At 39.1% G+C, this 24,515-nt stretch overlaps 1 protein-coding gene and 1 pseudogene across 6 annotated transcripts in view; one reads left to right on the forward strand and one right to left on the reverse strand.

Moving 5' to 3' along the window:
• The window catches only part of ATRN (attractin), a 168,619-nt gene that overhangs the window by 38,442 nt on the left and 105,662 nt on the right, over positions 1-24,515 (forward strand). For all 6 annotated transcript variants that reach the window (XM_028498927.2, XM_028498928.2, XM_024117128.3 and 3 more), the window contains exons 2-6: positions 1,821-1,904; positions 5,048-5,161; positions 11,242-11,370; positions 13,086-13,291; positions 14,816-14,984. In XM_028498927.2, coding sequence (XP_028354728.1) covers positions 1,821-1,904; positions 5,048-5,161; positions 11,242-11,370; positions 13,086-13,291; positions 14,816-14,984 — 702 coding nt within the window. The remainder of the gene's footprint in view (positions 1-1,820; positions 1,905-5,047; positions 5,162-11,241; positions 11,371-13,085; positions 13,292-14,815; positions 14,985-24,515) is intronic.
• LOC102996346 (heterogeneous nuclear ribonucleoprotein A1-like) lies at positions 21,040-23,608 on the reverse strand (annotated as a pseudogene).

Here is a 24,515-nt window from a genome sequence, read left to right on the forward strand (position 1 = left end):
CTCTCGCACCAGGAGACAAAGAGGCAAAAAAAAGTCTCTTGTCTCTTCGGCAGCTCCGCGCCAGTTTCTGGAGCTCCTTTAAGCGGCGCACTTAAACCCCCTCTCCTCGCGCACCAGGAAGCAAAGAGGGAAGAAAAGGTCTCTTGCCTCTTCGGCAGCTCCAGACTTCAACCGGCTAGCCGTGGCGCACTAGCCCCTTCAGGCTGTTTTCACTGTGCCAGCTCCAGACCTTTCCCTGGGATCCGACTGAAGCCCGAGGCTCCAGAACTTAATCTTAACTAATACACATTTCTAATTGGCAAGGGGCACAGGAAACCATGATTGGCTTAGACTAATATTTTGGGACTGGAATGGATGTTGGGGAGTAAGACACAGAGACATTTATATCAGGCGAGTACAGCAGAGAGAGAGAGAATGCAAAGAAGTCGAGAGATTTGCAGGGGATAATTGTGATGGACCCTGGAATCATACCTAGCTAAGTGAGAAAGTGAAATGTGTGTGATGAACATAAAGAAGTGATAGTTGTGTGGATTGGAGGTTGGGGCTGAAGATTCATTGGAGAGGGGGAACTAGGCTAAATGAACTAGAGAGAGCAGAGATGGTGGTCAGAGTGTAGGTCGCTTTAAATGGAGATTTTATGGTAGAGCTTTCACTCCTAACAGCAGGGCTGAAAAGAGTAACTAAAGTGGGGTAGAGGAAAAAATTGTTAATGGTGAAGTTAAGAAATGGAGAGGCTGGGCTTTGGATGGAACATCTTGGATGTGGCTGAATGGAAGGCAATGAACTAGATGCTGATGATACCTTGAGTGGGTGGAGAGGAGTAATTGGGATGTCAGTAGATAACTCAGAAAGTAAGGGAGGCAGATCCAGAAGAGAGCATTTGTTTCAGAAAGGCTGACATTGTTGATGGAAGAGGGAGGAAAAGTGATCTGGAAACAGCAAAGAGGAAAGAAATAGCATCCTTAAATATTTAAAATTTCTACATTTCTAGTATATATTTCTACAATATATACTAGACATAAACTGAGAAAATATGTTTATAGTACATTTACCATACAAATGGGAGCTTCTTAATATAAATAGAGCTCTTAAACATTATTTTGAAAAAGATAACTTGGTAGCAAAGTGGGTAAAGAATATTGAGTCTTAATCTGCAAAGGAGAAAATGCAAATGACCAAAACACATGAGAATCTTCATACATTAGGGTTAGTACTAGTAAAAATATTAATGAGATACTAAGATGTGCCTGTCATATTGGCAAGACCTAAAAATATTGATAAACTTCAAGCTTGGCATGTGTGTGGGAAGTCAGGTGCTGATGTGCACTGCTCATAGAGTGTGGTAGATTGCCACTTCAGAAGAAGCAACTAAATGGCTGTGGTGGGTCTGTTGTGTGTTGTGGATTGATGTGCTTGCGCATCATAGTTATGCTGCCCATAGCGTTATTTATTGCATTTACACATTTTACTTGTGATGGTAACTGTGTGGCCTTATTTTTAAAAAACCAACTGATATTTATATGTAACTTCTTGTGGCCATTTTTATGGAAGCAAAGTGTGATTTTCTCATCTCAGCTAGAAAGATGTATGTTTTTGTTCATTCCTGTTGTTTTTAATGTATTTGTATCCCCTTTTCTTAAGTATATGGCACGAATTTGTTTCATCCAGATTTGTGTAATCTGCATAAAACTGTCCAATCTTTTTCCTCTGGTCATAGTATGCAGCAGTGTACCCACTTGGATTGTATTGAGAACTAAGAAAGGTATTATTAATATATGAAATTTTGATGGATTTAAATTTTTTTATTTTTTGAATTACAGACTAACTGGATCTTCTGGGTTTATAACAGATGGACCTGGAAATTATAAATATAAAACAAAGTGCACATGGCTCATTGAAGGACAGTAAGTAGTAATGGCTAATTTAATTTTTTTTTTCAGGATAGAGCTCATTGTGAGATTACTTTTCCAACATGTAAAATTAACAATCTGTGGCAACTTAAAATATTTTTTATTTGGTAACCTTTACTTTGACAAGTGAATTTGATTTTCTTATTTTTCTTAATCTTCAATGTTAATTGAAAAAAACTTCTGTGTTGATTTGCAAATGAATTATACACACCAGAAATTTGTATATTTTCAGTTGTAATAGTTAAAAAACTGTTACAGTATTTTATTATGGTTGAGGTATATGAAGAAAATTAGACTTCACTTGAATATGTAGTAGGGAAGGGAAGAGATTTTAATAGGCCTATTTATTTATTTATTATTTTTAGTGATTTAACATATGGAAGTTTATTTCTTCCTCACTTAACAGTTCCAAGGCAGGTGTTCCTGGTCAGCAGGCAGCTTTCTTCCCATTGGTAGTGGGACCCAGGCTCTGCCATTCATTCGTTAGCTTCACTGTTGGCTAACTGCAGCCAGCAGGAGGGGAAGGAGGAAGTACGGAGAAAGCACACCTGCTTCTTAAAAGCTTCTTGCAGAAAGTGTCACATGCATTCACTCGCATTGCAACCATTAATAACCCTTTAAAATAGTTGTGGACAGTCTTAGAAGACTGGATCAAAACTGGACAAGTGGTAATTTCTTAAAACTAAATTGCAGTGTGGAATCTGAAATGATCCTAATGAACTTTTAGAACTTGTTAAGTTAAAACTGGTTTTCTACGGGACTTCCCTGGTGGTCCAGTGGTCAAGACTCCACGCTTCTACTGCAGGGGGCATGGGTTCAATCCCCGGTCAGGGAACTAAGATCCCACATGCTGCGTGGCGTGGCCAAAAATAAAAAAAAATTTTTTTAATTGGTTTTCCTGTACTTTAAATAGATCTTTAACCCATGCATTATTTTGTAACATTTGGAAAATATTGGTTCACTGAATTACGCAGGTCTTCCAGGTGTCGATATATTTCATTATATGAAATTTAAAACATCACCTTAGTTAAAAATCACCATCAATCTCATCAGAAAATTTTAAGTATTGGAAAGTTGTATCTGGGTGGTAGGTACAAATTTTCCAAAACTCGTTATTGCTTGAAAGCTTATATTTTCTTTGGCAACAAATACAGGCTTGCTTTGTTCATTTTCAAGAAAATATCTACCAGATATCCAAGTCTAAACAACCATAGTTTTTACCTCTCGGACCTCCTAAAAGGGCCTCAGGGACCCTGGCATTGTGTGGACCATACTCTGAGAACTGCTGCTCTAAGGAGCTGTCTGCCCTTGCCCTTTCTACCAGTTCACTCCCATCTGATGTCCTTCTCCACTGTTGCTCTGAATGTGCTGTCAGTGGTTGCTCCACCTCAGCCTAAGCATAAAACTAAGCAAAAAACTTCAGATGCTCCATTTCCTTATCCACATATTCAGCCTGTCAGTAAATTCTATCAGTTTTCCCCTCTAGAATATCTCCCCAATCCTCTTCATCTTCAACTCTGCAGTTATTTTAAGAACCACCAACCATCCTCTCTTTCCTGGGCCACTGTAATAGCCTTGAAATTGGCCTCCAGTTTTTACCTTTGCCCCTTGCCCACCTCTCACTCACTTCTTATCTTATTCCTTCTGTTTGCTATGTTTCAGACATGCTGATTTTCTTCATGTTGCTTGGACACATCAACTTCTAAAGTCTAAGACTTTAAGACTGTTATTCTCTCTGCCTGAAACATTGTCCCCCCAGGCTTTTCACATGGTTTATCTCTCGCCATTCTAATCTTTTCCAAAACTTTCTGGGGTATCTCCCCACCACCTGTTGTACTGCTACATCACATTCCTTTAATTTCTTCCCAGTATTCATCACCATGTGAGTTAACTTGTTATGTATTTATTTAATTGTTTGGTTAGAGATTTTAGTTAGACAAGAAGTATGGGGTAGATGAAAGGTTCAGGCTGGAGACATATAGTTAGGAATCACCAGGATATAGATGGTGTTGATATTACCAAGAACTTTTGGAGTAGAGTCTTTGGGCTAAAGCCAGGTTGGAGAGTGAAAAGGTGAGTGGGATGTGAGGAAATGGAGAAAACCAAAGTCTTCTGTGGAGTTTCAGAGGAGAAAGGGATAGGTCTGATAGCAGCTGGAAGGAGAGTTGGGATTTAAAGTTTTTTGTGTTTTGTTGTTTGTTTTGTTTTGTTTTGTTTTTTGTGGTACGTGGGCCTCTCACTGTTTGCGGCCTCTCCCGTTGCGGAGCACAGGCTCCGACGCGCAGGCTCAGCGGCCATGGCTCACAGGCCCAGCCGCTCTGCGGCACATGGGATCCCCCCGGACCGGGGCACGAACCTGCGTTCCCTGCATCGGCAGGCAGACTCTCAACCACTACGCCACCAGGGAAGCCCTGTTTTGTTGTTTTTTTGTAAAATATGTGATAAAGAGATTTAAGTGTGGACTTGGAAGTTTCAGATGAGAGGGAGATGTTAAATATTTGAGAGATGGAAGGAAAAGTAGGTAGATGTATCTATTTTAGAAAGTGGGAATTTGAGAAATTTTTGTCTGAGTGCTGAGCATAAGCAGGAAGATGGGACTGGGTGGTCTGAAATAGAAATTGAGAACTACTAGTAGGACTGCTGGCAGAATTGAAGTGCCAATACTGGAACCAGCCTACCCAGTGTTGTGACTTTCTCCAGCATGGCTTAGTTTTCTCTAGATTCAGTCTAGGTCAAAGCAGATAACTGGTTTTCTCTAGACCAGGGCTTCTTCCAGGGAGTTCCATGAAAAGGCAGAGGGGCAGGTGAGTTTAGAGGATTGGCAGGTGTGTTTGTAAAATGATGTAATATGAAACCTTAAGTTGAATAAGAAAGGCTGATGGATTGGTGAAGTATGGCCACTGTATAGACTATAAGGCCCAAAGATGCATAGACCATGTCTGTTTTGTTTACCATTGCATATTTAGTGGTCTCTTGCACATAGAAAGTACTAAGGAAATCTTTGACAAGTGAAGGTGTACCGATTACATACTATTAATTTCTTCTCTATATATAAATTCTTTAAAAATCTGTATTTTTTCTCAAATGTTTTATAGTGATTATGATTATTATAAATTACTTTTTTCTGTTCTTTTCAGGCCAAATAGAATAATGAGACTTCGTTTCAGTCATTTTGCTACAGAGTGTAGTTGGGACCATTTATATGTTTATGATGGGGACTCAATTTACGCACCCCTAGTTGCTGCCTTTAGGTAAGCTCAGTCGTATAAATACTGGTTAACCATTGTTTGATTTCTGAATTCATGTATCTCCTAGATTGTATTCTTACTGGATTCACCTTTTTTATCACTTAAAACATTTACTTCATGGAAAGAGTACTAGTTATGGAGTCCTATCACTTGTGTGCTAGTCCTAACTTGGTTTCCTGTAGCTTCTGGGTAAGTTTTTGGGCAGAGTACTTGACCTCTCTTTTTAGTTTCCTGATCTATAAAATTGTGATAGTAGTATCAAATTTACCTACTTCTTGTGGTGGTGGTGAAGTTTACATCTAAAAATGTTTTGTGAGTAATATATCAAATAAAATATTTCTGTGAAAAATTAAATCAGGAACCATGTTCATCTTGATACTTGCTGTGTTCTTCATTGCATAGGCATTCAGGAGTTATTTTTTGAATTCAGATATAGCTCTGTGTGTGGGTGTGTGTGTGTGTGATGTGTAATTATGTATATACCTTAATATGGGTAAGGGAAAAGTTTTGGAAGAGTATACATTAAAATGAACAGTGGTTACCTGTGGAGAATGAGGAACATTTCATTTACGTGTTGTGATTTTTTTTCTACAGTATATTCTGTGTTTGTTGTTAAACAGCTTAACACCAAATACATGGGGTGCTCTGAATAGTTTTGACATTTTACTTTTTATTAACAGTAAGTAGCTGTGTTGTTTATCATATTTTTGACCACATGTGAATTCAAAACTGTTCTATTTTTCTTCCTTTTACTTGATAGAGGATTTTTAAAATATATTTTTTCTAAAATGCATATCCTTAGAGAGTCATAGTTGTCAGCTGACTTTCTGGATTTCTTTCCCTCAAATATTTGATTTCCCTGACTTTAAAAGAAATCAATTTAACAAATATTTTTTGTATTCCTCACATGGGGCTGGTTGATGTCTCTTGTAAGTGAGGAGATAACAGAGAGTGAACAGAACATGAGGAGGTAAAGGACAGCTGAGATCAGGGGACTAATGTGCCCTTGTATTTCTCCACTCCCTTTGGCTTAGAATTCTCTGCAGCATGTCTTTGAACTGAGAACCAAGGCCATTTTCTGGGTTTCAGAGATTCACTTAGAGGGCTAAACAGCAGGGTGGATAGGCCGTGCTAAGCATCAAAATGTCATTGGCTACATGTTGGGCATATACATCTTTATGCCAGAATTTGACTCATACCTTGTCTTATAGCAAGAGGCACCCCAAACTTTAACACAGCACAAAAACTATCTGTAGTATGATGTTATCATGATAATAGTACTTGTTGGAGGTTTACTTGATACAGCATTTGTTAATCAAAACTCATGGAGTCCCCCTCTTTATGTGCCAGGCACTTTGAATCAGCTTGCCAATAGCCCTGTGGGAACATTTGCCAAGAGGGTATGCATAACCCTGTAGTTCACCCAGACTGTGTATTTAATGAGCAGACATGTGAACCATCAGCAACCACAAAACAAGCAGAAGGGTATAACTGTTTTAGTCAGTGACTTTTGAGAGAAGCCACAGTATATGTACAGACAACAGGAGGATTTTTAAGCTTCTATAAAAAAGTTTATTTACTGAAATGTATAAATTAATGCATTGATTATGTTAAAATTTAACTTATGACATAATTGAATGTGCATTTTCTAAAATCATAGTGAGATAATGTATGTTTAATAATTGAAATTTACCTGAAACACAGACCCCCTGAAGCACTGATGTGCAGACGAATTTGAAAATAACTGTTTAGGTCATAAGGCAGTGTCACAAGATGGGGAGCTGAGGAGTGCTGTTGGGTCAGGAGGACTTTGGATAGAGGAATCAACCCAGTGGTGATGTGCTGGGGGCCCAGAGTGGAGTGAGCCTGGCGATAGATAGTTCAGCCAAATAAAGAAAAAGAGAGCCACACAGGATTCAGAAGATTTGGACTTTTAATCTGTGTTCTGCCCAAGGCTCTGCATGAGTCTGAATAGTTCATTTAAGCACTCTAGTCCTCATCTTCTGAAGCCTAAAATGAAGGTGTTGTACTGTGTTTTCTCTGGGTGTATTGCAGTCCATGAAGTTTAATTTGACTCTGAACTGGTTGATCACATTATCTTTTATATGCTGAAATTCTGAATAAAATTTGTTTGACAAACAGAGTTCCATTACTGGACAAATTTGAGAACCACTAGAGCAAGTCTCTTCCAGCTGCACAACATTATGACTTTGTGGTGCATTCACTTCAACAAATGCATAAGTGCAGCACCTTTGTGGAGCACCTGCTTGCTCTGCTCAGATCTGTTGGTAGGGAGATGCAGAGGTGGTAGTGGTGATCGATCAGGGAGAATAGTTTTCCTCTCTGAGGAAATTCTAATTCCTTTTAGAGGTTTTTGTTGTTGTTATTTTTAAGAAAGTCAAATACTGATGAGGCAGTTGTTTAGGCTGTGATGCAGAGCTGTTAGAGGAAGTCTTATGAAAGCAGGAGTCAGCCTGTCCAGCACCCCATGGAAATCGTGGTCAGTCTGTGGCAGGTAATCAAAGGCAGCCACCTCTTTTGTGGCTGTGGACCCTCCTTTACCACTCAGAAGTATAGATGCTGTCTGGACCCCTCCCCAGGCTCCTAAACCTGACTTTAAAAATCTGGCTTACCTTCCACATCTGCCTGTCCTTGAGTGTATAGTTTTTCAAAGAGACAGGTGTGTCAAACTGAGGATTTGCCAACTATGTAAACTTTCATAGTGTAGTTGGCAAAGTCAGACTGTGCCCCAGGTGTGTTCAGAGAGCCCATATCTGTCTGGGACAGTTATGTTGAATTAAGACAATATCTTTAATTCAGCGATTTTCAGAAATGGTTCTAAACAGTGGTACTCTGTGTTTACAGTATAAGATTATGAAGAACCCCAGGGCAAGCAGTTCTTGATTTTCTCAAGTTGAACAGCTGGCTGCAGCCTAAGCTGAGCCTGCATTTATTTACCTTCCTAGGGGCAGGGGACAGGAAGGTGGAGGCAGCTCAGGGTGACAGTTGAACGGCAAGCCTGCAGCATCACTTTCTCACCCCCACACTTTCTATTGCCTTGCACACTGGGTTGAGGTTTATATTCATTTATTCTGTACAAAGTTTATTTTTGTCATAAACCAGTTGTTTTATTTTCACACTGGGAAAAAGCACATTCTGAAGCTGTCACCAAGTTTTTGAAGTGAAAAGAAGCAATGCCTAAGTCTCTCTGACAGTAGGGAAGCTGATCCCCTTTCTTCAGCAACGTGGTCATCTAGTGCAGGTGGCCCTCCCACTCGTTCTGACTCTCCATCCTTTCTCCCTCCACCCATTCTGCCATTCATTCTATACATTTAAATGTCCCTACCATATAAACAATAAACACTGTTAGCCATCTCTTATTGAGCACCTACTAGTGTGAGATGCTATTTAAGCCCTTCACATGCTTTTAACAGTTTGATTCTCATTACATTGCTGTGAGGTAGATAGGATTTCTTTCATTGTGCTTTTGAGAAAGCTAAGGGTCAGAGATGTCAGTGACATGCACAGGCTTGTGGAACAGGAATCAGAGCTCACACCTCTGACCCTGAAGCTCATGCTAAGATAACAAAGAGTGTCCTACATGTGACTGAATCCCCCAGTCCTTTCCTGTGCCAATATTTCTTATGGCAAGATTGCTTTTGACATACCTGTTTCTAGGTGGCCCTGCTCTTGCAAGTACTTACCCCTCAGCATTTTAGGGGATTCTGGTAAATAAAACTGATGAAAGCGTCATGATGGTTGAAACCTTCATTTAGGTCTGTGATCAAATGTCATTTCTTCCAAGAGTCCTTCCCTAAATACCCTTTCTAAAGTAGCACTTTCTGTTCTTTTACTCTGTTTTATTTCCCTTCATAGTATTTACCTCTACCTGGCATTATATATACACACCTGTGGGCCAGGGGTTGGGGGTTTGTATCTAGGCTTATTCTTTCTCAGACATGAACTCCAGTAAGGGCAGAGACATCTTCACTGTTGTATTCCTGGTACCTAGAACAGTGCCTCACTTGTAGTAAGTACTTAGTATTTGTTAGTTGAATGCATAGTAGAAAATGCTTCACCGTTTTGCAACCCCTAGAGCACCTTCAGGGTCTTTGGGTTCCTGGAGTTCTGCCTGCATATTAAAAACTTGTTGAATGAAAATCCCATCCCTTCTTCCTCCTCACACCCTGCTTATATGCTCTTCCACTCATTTTTATATGCACTTATATAAATACACATAAATGTACACATATACTAGGCCCATCATCTTGCAGCTTTTTTTTTCCTATTCTTCAGAATGCCTTGATGAGCGCTTTGTTAGTCCTGCAGACCTAACGTATGTAATGACTCATTCATCCAGCTCCCAGATGACCATTTAGGTGGTTTTCAACCTGTTCTCATTCTGAATAGTGCTGCGGTGAGGATTCTTATATATTTGTGTATGTGAGCAAGTGTTTCTTCTACTAAGAAATAGAATTGCTAGGTCATAATGAATGAGCATTTGAGATAAGTCATCAACCCAAAATTACGTGCTTTGGGAAAGAAAAGAGGCCTGTGTGGCTGGGGTTGAGCGAGTGAAAGGAAGAGAGTACAGATCTTCCTTGGCTCATGATGGGGTTATGTCCTGATAAACCATTGTATGTTGAAAATATTGTAAATTGAAATGCATTTAATACACCTCACCTACCGAACCTCATAGCTTAGCCTAGCCCACCTTAAATGTGCTCAGAACACTTACATTAGCCTACAGTTGGGCAAAGTCATCTAACACAAAGCCTATTTTATAATGTTGAATATCTCATGTAATTTTGAATACTGTACTGAAAGTGAAAAACAGAAAGGTTGTCTGGGTACAGAGTGTTTGTACATGTATTGGTTGTTTACCCTTGTGATCGTGTGGCTGACTGGGAGCTACAGCTTTGTGCTGGTGCCCAGCATCATGAGAGAGTATCAACAGCATATCGCTAGCCCGGGAAAAGGTCAAAATTCTAAGTACAGTTTCTACTGAATGTGTATCCCTTTTGCACCATTGTAAGTCAAAAAATTATAGATTGAACCATTGTAAGTCGGGGACCATCTGTAATAGGTGAGATGTTTGTTCATCTGATGGGATTGTGTGTGTGGAACAGATTGCACAGGGCCTGGTAAGGAGTTAGGCTTTAACTGAATGAGATGATGGTGGTACTGAACAATAACTGGGCAAAACATAGGAGCATATGAAGAAAAGCAAAAGACGCAAGTAAACATAGGAAAAATGATTAACCTCAGGAGTATAAGACAAGCTCAAAACCACAGGTTAAAAAAATCACTTTCACATATTAAATTAGCAAAACTAAAGTAGGACTGGTAATTCTCCTTGTTGGCAGGGTTAGGTGGGATGGACCCTTTCATTCTCTATCGGTGGGATTTCAAGTCACCATTTCTCTTCTGGAAAGCAAATTGGTATATGGATTAAGAGCCTTAAAGCCATCATTTAGACCCTTTGACTCGGTAATTCTTTCTCTTTGTAGACACCCAACAGGTACTTTTGTGGGCTGAGCTATGAGTAAGGTTCTAAAAGTTCTGAGGGAGCTCTTAGAGACATAGAAATGCTTATGGTATATTACTTGTAAAATAGAATATGATATGTAACATGGTATCAGTTAAACAAAGAAAGTACATCAGAATGCTAATAGTATTGGGATGATGGATGTTTGTATATCAAACTTTTATTTCTATTTTTACTTTTCATGTCTTTCAATGGTATATGTTTGGTATCCATCAGCTCATAAAGTTTGTTACTTTCTGTGATTGTGGAGGTTTACTCAGTTTTTCAAAGGAGTATTATAAAATGTTTTACTTAAAAAAAAAAAAAAGAATAGGGTCATCGGTTTCAAATCTCATTTAAAATATAACCTAGAATAGAGAAGATCCTAGCAAAAGATTCAGATCTGTTCCTGTGCATTTGTCACAGGAATTTGGCCCTCTTCCTAGAAGTGGCTTTTTAAATTACAAGGGTGAAATCCAGTTGAATTTGTGTTCTGTTACCATGTGATGTGTCTGTGATTATGCTTCCCTTTATAAGACATGTGTTTTCATTTCAGCGGCCTCATTGTTCCTGAGAGAGATGGCAGTGAGACTGTCCCAGAGGTCGTTGCCACATCAGGTTATGCCCTCCTGCATTTTTTTAGTGATGCTGCTTATAATTTGACTGGATTTAATATCACTTACAAGTAAGATATTTAAGTCTAATATTTGTGATTTTTTTCAGAAGACTATATACTTTGTTTTAACAATAATAATGACTAACATATTGAGGGTTTACAATGTGCCAGGCATTATGCTAAGCAGTTTGCATAAATTTTCTCATTTAAAGTTCTTTTAAAAACTCAGTTACAGGCACTGTTTTTCTACTTCTTTTATAAATGAGGAAAGTGGCAGGAAAAGGTAAAGTAAATTGTCAAAGCAGTGGGACCAGAGTTGCAACCCAGGTCTTGCTGCTGTTGAACTTCTCCTGGAAAAGAGGGGCATTATCCATTCCTGCCAATGGATAAAAACTTTGGAGGAGTTTGCTAAGTACAATTTAACAAATATTAGTAGTTTTCATGTACTCAGTAGTTGGCCCATTGATGACAACTTAGTTGAGGTTACAAAAGAAATGTAGACAGACAAGACAGACTGGGCAGCTTTTGGAATTTGTTGCAGTAGGAGAGAAGCTAACTTCTGTCTTTTCCTTTTTTTCCTAAGAAATATTTATTTTCAGAAGTAGTTAAATTCATAAAATGCCATAAGCAGGGGGTCTGTGATAAAGAACTTCTGTGGCCCACAAAACCTAAAATATATATTATCTGGCCTTTTACACAATACGTTTGACAGCTCCAGGTATAGCTGGTAACCCCCATGTGTAACCTTTATACTGGGTTCTTTTTCTTGCCCATTTTCTCAGGATCTCAGTAGTCTTTCAACCCCCTATTTAAAGCCATTTTTATCTTGATTGGTACGGTGATTCAGTTTTTCAGGTACCCAGGGTTTGTGACTTAGCAGCCTGGGCAGCTCATCACAAGCCTGGGTTTGAAAAATAGGCATATGCATTTATTATATTATGTTATAATGTAGATTATAAAAATACTATATATATATACTTATAAAATTTTATTATAAATGTATCATGAACTGACGTTAGGGTGTAGGCATGAATGTTAATTAGCTTGTTTTGTAACTGATTCCTGATTTTCTGGCATGCTTTGCTACAAAATTCCTTTTTAGTTTTCTTTACACTCTTACAGTATTTTGCTAATCCTGTTATCCCCCCGTTTTAAAATCAGAATTATGTCTTTTCAAAGTGTTGTCAACATCATTGTCACGTTACTAATGCAACACTTTATGGTTAAACTCATGTATTAAGTTAAACTACCCCTCCCTTTTCTTGCATCTGAGATGGGTAGATAAACTTGCTAAGGAATTTAATACACACCAATCTAAGCAATAATCTTAAGCAAATTCTGTAAACTTTTAGAGACTATCCAGAGGAATGAGGATGGTAGTGTATTGTTTGCAATTTGTTTTATCCTTTTCTTCTCCAGACTTGCTAGCATGCATTTGGCAATTTTATAATGCTCATCATTTGTGGGCTACCAAGAATTAGGATAGTCATCCTGTCCTTAAGGAGCTAAGCCTGGATATTTTGCAAGAATCTCTTCTCTTCTTGTAATCTCTTTAACTGTCTCTTCTTATTAGAATCCAACAGGTTTAATTTGATTTTATTACTTGCACTAGTTCTGCAGGGTTGAGTGACCCCATTTAGGCTAAATGGTAAGTACTGCAATTATGCTTGTGAATGAACTGGCTAGACGGTGAGATTTCTTAAGCCTTGTGTAGGAGGAAGTTCTGCTAAGTTAATCAAAGTGTTGCTTTGTGTTGATTTAATTTCCCCCCACTATTTTTATAGTTTTGACATGTGTCCGAATAATTGCTCAGGCCGAGGAGAATGTAAGATCAGTAATAGCAGCAACACTGTTCAATGTGAATGTTCTGAAAACTGGAAAGGTGAAGCATGTGACATCCCTCACTGTGTAAATAACTGTGGTTTTCCTCATCGAGGCATCTGCAATTCAAGTGATGTCAGAGGATGCTCCTGCTTCTCAGAGTGGCAGGGTAGGAACTTCTTTCTTTCTTTTTTTTTCTTTCAATTTACAGAATGTTTCTAGTTTAGTAAGTTGTAGATTGACTTTATTCCTAATATCTATACCATTTATGTTAATCAAATATCAGGAAGAGTTTAAGTTTTCATATCTCTTTATTCAGCTTCTTACAAATCTTTGAATTTCATAGATGTATGGTTGTGGTCTCTAGAGATGTGGAGCAATTTAACATTCTTTGCAGTTCATTCATAATTTAGAGAACTTGGTGTCAGCCATAAGACATAGAGAACCAAGCTGGGAGGTGGAACAAGAGCTGACAATAATGGTCTCTCCACAGAAACTTTCAATAAATTCAGAGAAAATTGGGGTTGATTATACAGTAGAATCCTAAAGCAGTCAATTATTGGATTTATCTGCAGATACAGATTATTAAAGAAGCCCTTTAGCAAATTCTTCAAGGGGTGGGTGATGACAGCTGTTACTGATTTCGTTTTTTGTTTTTTTTTTAATACATTTACCCCTTTCTCGAACACATTTATTTTGAATTTCCAGAAATGTGCTTGTTTAGATGCTTTAGTTTGTTCGGTTTGGCTGACATTGAGCAGTTAAATAATTGAAGTATTTGACTACCTACCACTTTGCAAATGTTGGAGCAGAAGCCAAACCTCTTAAAAAAAGGAGTTTCTTGATTTTGCAGGAAATGGATAGTTTGTAATACTCTCAGGACTAGTCTTTACATTTTAGCTCTAAAGTTTTTTTTGTTTTTTTAAAAAATTTATTTATTTTTGGCTGCGTTGGGTCTTCCTTGCTGTGTGTGGACTTTCTCTAGTTGAGACAAGTGGGAGCTACTCTTTGTTGCGGTGCGCAGCCTTCTCATTGCAGTGGCTTCTCTTGTTGCAGAGCACAGGCTCTAGGTGCGCGGGCTCAGTAGTTGTGGCGCACGAGCTTAGTTGCTCCGCGGCACATGGGATCCTCCCGGACCAGGGATCGAACCTGTGTCCGCTGCGTTGGCAGGCGGATTCTTAACCACTGCACTACCAGGGAAGTCCCTAAAGTTTTTCATTTGAATTAATAATTCCTTTGTCCACTCTTTCCTCTGAGAGCTGCTTAAGCAAGTATTTCATTATTAAAAATTCCTAACCTAGATATGGTCAGGTCTTCATTAGAAAGTATGTGATTTTGAATTTTATTAGAGATTACCCTTGGTCACTACCTTTGAGTAAATTGAAAGCACAAATTAAAGGGATTTGTCTGATATTTAGATGCTAAAGGAAAGACTGTAAATATTCTTTAGATAATTTGTTGTATTTAGATGATTAAAACTTGAAATGCAGTAGTTTTCTTTTTTTTTTTTTTTTTTTTTTTTTTTGTCCTTGCTGCACTGCATGTGGGAATCTTAGTTCCCCTGACCAGGGATTGAACCGAGGCCCCCTGCAGTGGAAGTGCAGAGCACTGACCACTGGACTCCCAGGGAATTCCTGAATTGCAGTAATTTTAAAGCTGCATTTTGTGAAGCTAATTTATTATGTTTTATTAGGTCCTGGATGTTCAGTTCCTGTACCAGCTAACCAGTCATTTTGGACACGAGAGGAATATTCTAACCTAAAGCTCCCCAGAGCCTCTCACAAAGCTGTGGTCAATGGAAATATAATGTGGGTTGTTGGAGGATATATGTTCAACCACTCAGATTACAACATGGTTCTAGCGTAAGTTGTTTTAAAAATTTTTACAAGAAGCTTACTTTTCCATTTTGAAAATATTTAAAGTAGAGATAAACAAAAAGAAAAGAAATCATTAGTAATTGCATTCCTGAAGAAAATCTCTGTTAGTATTTTAGTAGTTGTATTCTAGACTTTTGGGGACATATTCTTAGTTTTTGAAATTGGGAGCCACAAACAATTCATTGCTGTAATAAAGAATAATTAATCTTTTCCAGGCACTGTCTCTCAGATTTTGTGTTAGGTACATATAATAGGTTCTATATAAATAGGGGATTGCTTTGCCTCTTAATTTAATTAACATTTCTATAGGTTAAACGGCTTGCATTTATAGTTTGCTAGTGGAAATTATGCCATTCTTTAATACTTCCCAGGGTTCAAGGTCTTTTGCTGGTTCCATGCTGCTCATCCTGAAGGGAGAGTATATTTTCACTGTGGAATTAGCGATGGAGTTTGACTTTGGGGAGAAATTTTTGAACACCTACTGTTGTGCTGATTTTGTGCCCTGGAAATTTTTTCTAAACATTTTCTACTAATGAAGATTGTCAAAAATCATCATCTGTTCTTTAAGGAATTCTGGAAATATGGCAGTGATAGTATAGTTTCTGAATCCCCCAATCATAGTCATTAAAGCACAGAGAACAACTAGGATAGCAAAATAAAAAACACATGGATAACATCTATAACAAACTTGGTCAGAAGGCATCTACACAAATAGGTGGGGTTAAACCATTGACAGCTACAACACCTGTGTGCTATCAGTATCTATGTAGGAGTAAGCAAAGGGGAGCGATGGGCCCACCAACAGTAAACCCAAAGATGCGCTGGAAAGCTCAGCAAGCTGCTTTGAGAACAGCAGATAGAATTGGGAAGATTTTGCATGTTCTAGTAGGGGGGATGAGCTCAAGGGATCTGTAGTAGGATCTGAAGGGGCTGGAACAGTTTGTGCCTTATTAGCTCTCAAAAAACCAGCCAAAGACTCTTTGTAGGAGAAAGTCCCACACTGAAGAAAAGCTGCTGGGAATAGAATTCAAATTGAACAGGACAGGGACGGCAGAGAAAGAAAGTCCAGATAACAGTCTTGAGAGGGGAACAGAGCCAGGAGATCTCAACAAGTAAGGTGCCAAATAGTTGGACACTACACTACAACAGAAGAGGAGCTAGTGAGCTGAGAAACTAGAAAAACTAGCTAAATCAAGCCTCTCCTATAAGAGTTCAGGAAAATTTTTTTTAAATTAAAAAAAAATTAAATTAAAATTTAGCAACAGAAAAAATATCAAGGTCAAATCTCATAGAAAGTTATTTTAAAAAAGAAGAGAATAAGTAGAATAATACCCCTTCAAACATGAAAGCATAATAGAAAAACTGACAAAAATTATAACTTAGTATTCCAAAGAAAGCTAACATACAATAAGAAAATGACAAAAGACATGAAAGGACAATATAACCAGGACTAGAAAAATTCAGAAATGAGATGATAGAAGTTAGGAAAGAATTTTAAAATAATTTCAGAATTAAAGACAAACCTAGAAGGAACACAGAGTAAATAAACACAAAAGATACTCCTTTAGAAATAGAATATGAAAAAAAAAAGAAATAGAATATGAAAAAGGAAATTTTAAAAAATCATAAATAAATGAAGGTCATTTTCCCCTATTCTTTGTATGATAAGTACAGTTAAAAAACCTGGACATTATATATAAAACAAACATAAGAAAACTCTGAAGAAGGCAGTCTTATTAGGGACCTCAAGACCCAAAAAATGACATAATGGTAAGTGTCAAGGGTTTTCCTTTAGTCTCATATATCTCAGACTTGATGTTGGAAAAATCAGCAGTCTGGAAATGTTAATAGGTATAAGCTGAAACAGCCCCAAGAAAACCCTGTTTTCTCTAGCCCGAGGACCAGTAAAGGGGCAGCTTAGCAAGACAGAAAACTTTTAGACAATAACCACTCGACCTTAGACAAACAGCACAGAAAGAACTGTGGCTTCACCCCCACCCCTGCTAGCAAAGTGTTAGTATAGAGTCTAGATTTCCACTTATGCCAGGATAAAGTGAGGTGCTCCAACCCCTCCCCCCATCCCACCAGGGTAGAGTTAGAGAAGGCCATACAGGGAGCTGAGACTTACTTCTCCACCAGGCATTAATGAGGCCTCCCCCACCCCTGTGACATCAGTGGAGACACTGTGGGGAGCCTGGATTTCTACCCCTGCCTGGCGGCAACAGCAGTAATAAGTAGACTTTCCCTCTCTCCACTGTGGTGGTGTCAAAGGAGCCCTGCTATAACAGAAGATTTAAATAAGATCTAGAATCTCATGTCATGATACCCAAAATGTTGAGATTTCAACTGAAAATCATTTGTCATGGTAAGAGCCAGGAAAATCTCAACTTGAATGAGAAAGGTAATTAAGAGATGTGACACCAAGGTGACACATATATTAGAGTTATCTGAAAAAGATTTTAAAGCAGCCATTATAAAAATGCTTCAACAGTTCTCTCAACAACAGAATGGAGAGGACAGAGGAGAGAATCAGTGAACTTGAAGATAGAACAATAGAAATTCCTTAATCTGAACAATGCAGAGAAAATAAAACATTTAAAAAATGAAAAGTTTCAGAGACCTGTGGACTGTAACAAAAAATCGTAACATTTCTGTCACCAGAGGAGCCTTGGAAGAAGAGGAGGAAGAGGGTGTGTATGAAAAAGTATTTGAAGAAATAATAATTGAAAAGTGCCCAAGTTTGGCAAAAGATATGCATGTACAGAGTCAAGAGATTGGGTGAACTCCAACAATCCCAACTCCCAGAGGAGTTTACATTTCATTAATTCTTTCTTATTCCATCTCTCATTCTCTTGCTCAGCTGTCATACTGTCTTTTCATTTTTTAGATCTCCACCACATTTTCTTCTGTTTTCCTGCTCAGCTAGTGGCCTTGTTTCCCATTTCTGTTTTGAAAGATAAAGGTTATCAAAAGAGGACTTCGGCAAACTCCCACCACCACATTTAGCAATTACCTACATATTGCTCATTTTTCTGTCTTCTGTTTCTTTACATCAGAACTGTTCAGTGGACAGTTTCTGTTTTGGTTATGATGGAAATGCTCTGTGTTTACACTGTCATGTCACTATCCACATGTGGTTATTGAGCACTTGAAATGTGGCTAGTATGACTAAGGAGTGGATTTTAAATTTTCAGTTCTTATTCCTCATCTTACTTGATCTTTCACAAACATTCAATACAACTAGTCTCTCCCTCCTCTTTTAAACAGTTTCTTCACTTGGCTTCCAGGACTCCACACTTCCTTGACAGTTTTTCTAACTGCCCATTCCTTCTCAGGCTCCTTAGCTGGTTCCTCTTCAGCTAACTGACTTCTGAATGATGATGTGCCGCAGGGCTCAGTCCTTGGTCCCCTTCTGTGAGAGTGTGTATTCACTCCCTTGGTGATCTCATGTAGTATCTTGGCCTTTATGCTGGTGACTTCTAAATTTATATCTGCATCCTAGACTTATCACCTGTTCCCATATCCCCACCTCTTTATTTGACATCTCAATAGGCATCTAAAACTCCATGTGTCCCAAACTGATCTTTCCTCCAAGCCTTTTCTTGCCCCAGAAGTCCCTATCTCAGTAAATGACCACTCCATTCTTCTGTTTGCGTAAGCCAAAAATTTCAGAGTCATCCTTGACTTCTTGTTTTTTCACACTGCATATCAGTATATGTATTAGTTATCTCTTGCTGTGTAAATTACCACAAACTTAGCAGATTAAAACAACACACATTTATTACCTCATAGTGTCTGCTGGTCAGGGTTCTAGGCATGACTTAACTGGATTCTCAGCAATCAAGGTGTTACCTGGCCTGTGTTCTAATTTAGAGGTTCAACTGGGCAGGAATCCATTTCCAAGCTCACCCATTTCCTGGTGGTTGTAGGACTAAGGGCCCTGGCTTCTTGCTATCTGTCATCTGGAGGCCACCTCAACTCCTGGAGGCTGCCCAGAGTTCCTTATCGGTAGGGTTTCCCCAGTATGGCTGCTTACTTATCAGGCCACAAGGAGAGTCTCTGGCCTGAGTCTGCTAGCAGGATAGATGTCATGGAAATGACATCTCATTATTTTTGCCATATTCTGTTGGTTAGAAGCAAGTCATAGATCCTGCTCACACTCGAGGGGAGGATATTATATACATGGGTATGAACACCAGGAGGCAGGGATCATGAAGACCACCCTGGTGTCTGTCTGCCACAATATGTCAGCAGATCTTGTTAGCTCTTCCTTTAAAATCTATCCCTAATCTAACCACTTCTCACTACTTCTAGTGCTGCCACCCTGAGAAGTAAAGGTAAAATTAAAGGTGTAAAGGTGATTGTCCCTTCCACTGTTATACTAGATATTATGAGTCATATATTCTACCATTTATGTGATTTTTGTACTTCTACCTGGCATCATTCTCCCTTGAAGTAAGAAATCTGGGAGTCATTTTGATACTTCCTCTCCTTTACCTCCTCATAACATAATCTCATGTCAAGCCCATCAACTCTGTCACCAAATACATGTCATATTCATTCTTTTCTCTTTTAAGACCAGCTTGCCGGGCTTCCCTAGTGGCACAATGGTTGAGAGTCTGCCTGCCGATGCAGGGGACATGGGTTCGTGCCCCGGTCCAGGAAGATCCCACATGCCGTGGAGCAACTGGGCCCGTGCACCATGGCCGCTGAGCCTGTGCGTCCGGAGCCTGTGCTCCGCAACGGGAGAGGCCACAACAGTGAGAGCCACGCGTACAGGAAAAAAAAAAAAAAAAATCAATAAGACCAGCTTGCCAATATCTCTCATCTAGGATTCAGCAGTAGGTTCCTATAAAGTCTGTTTCCATTCATTCCGCTTAATCCATTTTCTAAATATCAAATGGGGTGATTTTTTAGGATATACATTTTATCACTTACTACCTTCTTAAAACCCTTCAGTGACTTCCCATGGGACTTAATGATCCTACCTGATGTGACCGCTGCCTACCTTCCCATACTCAACTTGCTCCCCTCCTGCCCCATCAGCCCTCTTTCCTTACCTAAAACTCCTTATGCTTGCTCTTCCCTTTGTCTGGACTGTTCCTGCCGTTGTACCTCAGGGCTGGTTTCTTCCTTTACATATCCTGTCAGTTAACTGTCCCATAGTGAGATCCTCTCCGATCAGCTAGTTCAGACAGGTACTCCCTGGTTTTTTTCATAGTTCTCATTTCCTTTAGAGCAGTGTTCATAATTTTTATTCTACTTGTGCCCATTGTTGTGCTTGCTCATTTTCTGCCTTTTCCACTATATGTTCTACAAGGTTAGAGACCTTGTTTACTCACTCAGTTTGGCTTAGCTCATAGAATGTGCTCAAATAAGTATTTATCAAATGAATAAGAGAGTAAATGAATTATTTAGTTCTTCCACAAATATTTATTCTTAGAAATATAGATGTTACCTACTACTTTTATTTGACTGGTGTACCTCGTAAGCCATGTTTATTTTTTTAAATTTTATTTATTTTTAAGAGGGTATTAAATAGTTTATTGATTACCCATGATAATGGGTGATAAACAAGCTTCATTCCCATCTATAACTGTATCTTGTACCGTAATTCTGTTTAGATATATTGCATAGGATGTGTCAACAATCACATTAATAACCAAAAAAGTCCATGACTTTGCTTGGGTGACCCTTTTAACGGTGAACTCCAGGTCACAACACAGTAACTGTCAGTTCAACTACACCAAATTTCTGAAGACATTGGCTTTATTCACAAGCAGGTTGTGAATAAATTTCAAATGGAACCTGGCATCACCCTGAAGAAATTCTGACTTCACACTGTTGCAGTCGTTTACCAAAATGTCTTTAGAGTAGACTAACTTTACAGAGCACGTTTTTAAAAAAGGCACATTAATTCAACGTCATGACCAGACAATTATATTTAGCAATCAACAGCATGGGTGCAAAAAAAGCATTTACATTAAAACCCTTTGTTTTACACTTTCCACAGAATAGAAACTAAAATAACCTCTTATACAGTTAGTCACAAATACAGTCCTCGAGGTTTTTTGGCCCATACACAGGAGTATTGTCTAAAACATGTCTTGTTTGTAGCAGCTAGGCCCTGCCACCACTGTGCTTGGCTGAGTTCACAAATCTGTTGTAACCTGTAGCCTCCCTGTCACTTCTCTGGCTCTCCTCTCCTGCAAAGCTTTGTTTCCCGGCAGTAATTAAAACCTTCTGCCACTGCCATAGCTACTGCTGCTGCTGGAACTGCCATAGCCACCTTGGTTTCGTGGTTTGGCAAAGTACTGGCCTCCACCACCACAAGGGCCAGAACTTCTGCCTCCAAAGTTTCCTCCTTTCATGGGTTCAAAATTTGAAGATTGATTGTTGTAATTGCCAAAATCACTGTACCTTCGACCACCTCCAAAATTGCTTCCATCATTACCAAATCCGTTATAGCCATCCCCACTGCCACCATAGCCACCACCACCGCGGCCGCCACCAAAGCCACCTCGACCACTGAAGTTTCTTCCACGACCAAAGCTGTCATTCCCACCAAAACCCCCTCCACGACCACCACCAAAGCTTCCAGAACCACTTCGACCTCTTTGGCTGGATGAAGCGCTAGCCTTCTGTTGCTTAGATAGGGCTTTCCTTACTTCACAGTTGTGGCTGTTCACTGTGTGATATTTCTGAATGACAGTCTTGTCTGCGGAGTTATGGTCATCAAAGGTTACGAAAGCAAAGCCTCTTTTGCCACTGCCTCAGTCAGTCGTGATTTCAGTCACTTTAGTTTTCCCATACTGTTCAAAATAATCTCTTAGATAATGTTCTTCAGTGTCTTCTTTAATGCCACTAACAAAAATCTTTTTCATAGTTAAGTGGGCACCGGGTCTTTGAAAATCTTCTCTTGAGACAGCCCTCTTTGGTTCCACGACTCTTCCATCCACCTTGTGTGGCCTTGCGTTCATGGCTGCATCCACCTCCTCCATAGTGGCATACGTGACAACCCCGAAGCCTCTGGAGCGATTGGTGTTTGGATCCCTCATTACCACAAAGTCTGAGCGCTCCCCATTGCTCAGGTGGCTCCTCAGACTCGCATCAGTTGTTTCAAAGCTCAAACCTCCGATGAAGAGCTTCCGCAGTTGTTTGGGCTCTTTGGGAGACTCTGACTTAGACATGATGGCAGTGGAGAGAGAAGATGTCAACGATGCTTACTTGGTGGCGTCCACGTGCAGAAAGGAGTAATCTAACGAATGTATCTCCATATTTATTTTTTAGGTTTTAACATTTTTCTTCTTGTACTTGATCAAAACATGATTTTTACAGTTTTATGTATTTTGTGTAAATACTAATACAGTTTCAAATAAATTTTTACTAACTCATGAAAAGTGAATATAGTGACTCCTTTTAGAGGAAGTATTTCTGGAACTTAGATCATAAATTTTATCATCGTCTATACTCTTATATAAGCATATTGCAGGAATTGCCCTCACTCTCTATTTTCTCCACGACCCTGTTAACCCAAAACTTTTAAGTTGCATTTAAAAGCAGTTCCCATTTTATGTCACCCAAGGGTCCTCTTGCAAAACAAATTATCTTGGTCATCTGGTTAACATTTCCAATTGAAATGTCACTGAATTTCCTTCCCTTGAGCAAAAAAAATAGGTTTTATTTTAAGCTAAAAATAATAATAATAAGAAATTGAGCAACAGGTAACCACACAAGGTAAGGAGTATCACCTAATCTGATAAACTTAAAACAGACACACAGAAACAGCAAGCCCCCACAGAAACCATATGAGTGAAATTCTGAGAGTTCTCACTAATAGCCCCAAATCTAGAGAGAAGCAAACTGAGTGGGTATCATTGTTTTCTTGCCCTTTTAACTGAATAGTGTAAGAAATAGTTGCTAAGGAGGATCAAGTGAAAAAGGGGGAAATTGATCAAGTGGCTGAGTCTGCCCAAAAGTCAGGGCTTCTATGTAATTTGGCTATCCCAAAATTTGAACCCTGGGATAGGACACTTAAACAAAATCTCAGAGGCGAATAGACTCTCGATATTTTATTCTAAGAGAGTGCACACCCCCACCCCCACCTGAGCCCCAGCATTTCTTCAGACTTCAGAAAAGTGGACAGAACATAAAATGCCAACTCTCACACTAAAGCTAGGATGGAAAGATAAACTTATCTTAGATACAGTGGAAAAAATTAAGAAATCACCCACAGTTTGCAAATGTAATGTCTGGAGAGCAGTGTCTAACCACAAGCAAGACAAGAAGTGACATTGTAGCAAATGCAAATATCTATGGTGAAAAAGTAAAGAGGAAAGAACACAGCGTGTAAAACTGACAACAACTGATCATAGAGGAAAAGTATTCCTTCCAACTGCTTTGTGCTATGGATCAATATAATTAGAATTTGAATTCAGAAAAACAAGCTGAAAAGCAAGAAGATAATAATGCGATGAAATGGGAGATTACACATGTAAAGAAATAAAAATAAGTTACATACAGCAAAAACTACAATGAAAATCGAACTGCTGACAGCTTGGTAGACGTGATTCCAATGAATGCAGATGAAAAAGTTAAATAATTAGAAAAAGCAAAGACGGAGACAGAATGTCCAATATAATACAGATAATTGCTGTCACTGAAGAAAAGAACCTAACAAATAGAACAAGTGGATTGAAATGGTACAAGATGTTTGGAGAAAAATATTGTTCAATGACAAGACCTGATTTGATCAAATTATTGAACTTTTAGGATAACGGACAAATTATTGGGTGGGAAGCCTCAGGTAGTTCTTGACTCCTGCTGGCTGGGATCAACTTCAGTCTCTGTAGAGCCTTTCCTGTGGTGTTTGGATGGCCAGACACTGTAATTGGAATACCAGGCCACTGTGAAGGCCAGAGGATGTGCCCTGTGGCATGATGGGCATTGTGTTACCAGCCATCAGGGAGGAGTTTGTTAGACAGGTGGCTGCACCTTTATGGAAGACACCTACTTCTGAATTCCTGAGGTTTGTCTTTGCTTAACTGCATGTCCAGGTCTTAGAACTAATTGTTCAATATTCCTTTATCTTGGACTCAGCTCCCAGAAGAAGGAGCGTTTATTTGGTACTTGGCATTTCTTACAGTTTATTGCATCAACATTGTTCTTGTGTTCGCTTCTCTGTATTGTGAAAAGAGTGACAACCTGTTATGTAAGTGTCTTTTGGCAGTTCATCTTAACCAGATTTGAGCACCTGCCGGCACCTTAGTGTCTCTGACCAGCTCTTGGGCTGACACGTTATTGATTGAGGAAGAGTAAAATGCATTAAGATACAGATTGAGCACCTTCCGTGTCACTTGAAAGAGATATGGATTGGGTCACGTGGAGATTTGTTTCTGTGCTCCCTCTGTTTCTTTCTTTTCTTTCAAGCTTAAAGAAACAGGCCTTTGGCTTGAACGTAACGTGTGTATGTGTTTTTGAGAAGCCATGCTAGTTCTTCTTAGGAAACACTTTCCA

The sequence above is a fragment of the Physeter macrocephalus genome, chromosome 14 (assembly GCF_002837175.3).
Source record: "Physeter macrocephalus isolate SW-GA chromosome 14, ASM283717v5, whole genome shotgun sequence".
NCBI lineage: Eukaryota > Metazoa > Chordata > Mammalia > Artiodactyla > Physeteridae > Physeter > Physeter macrocephalus.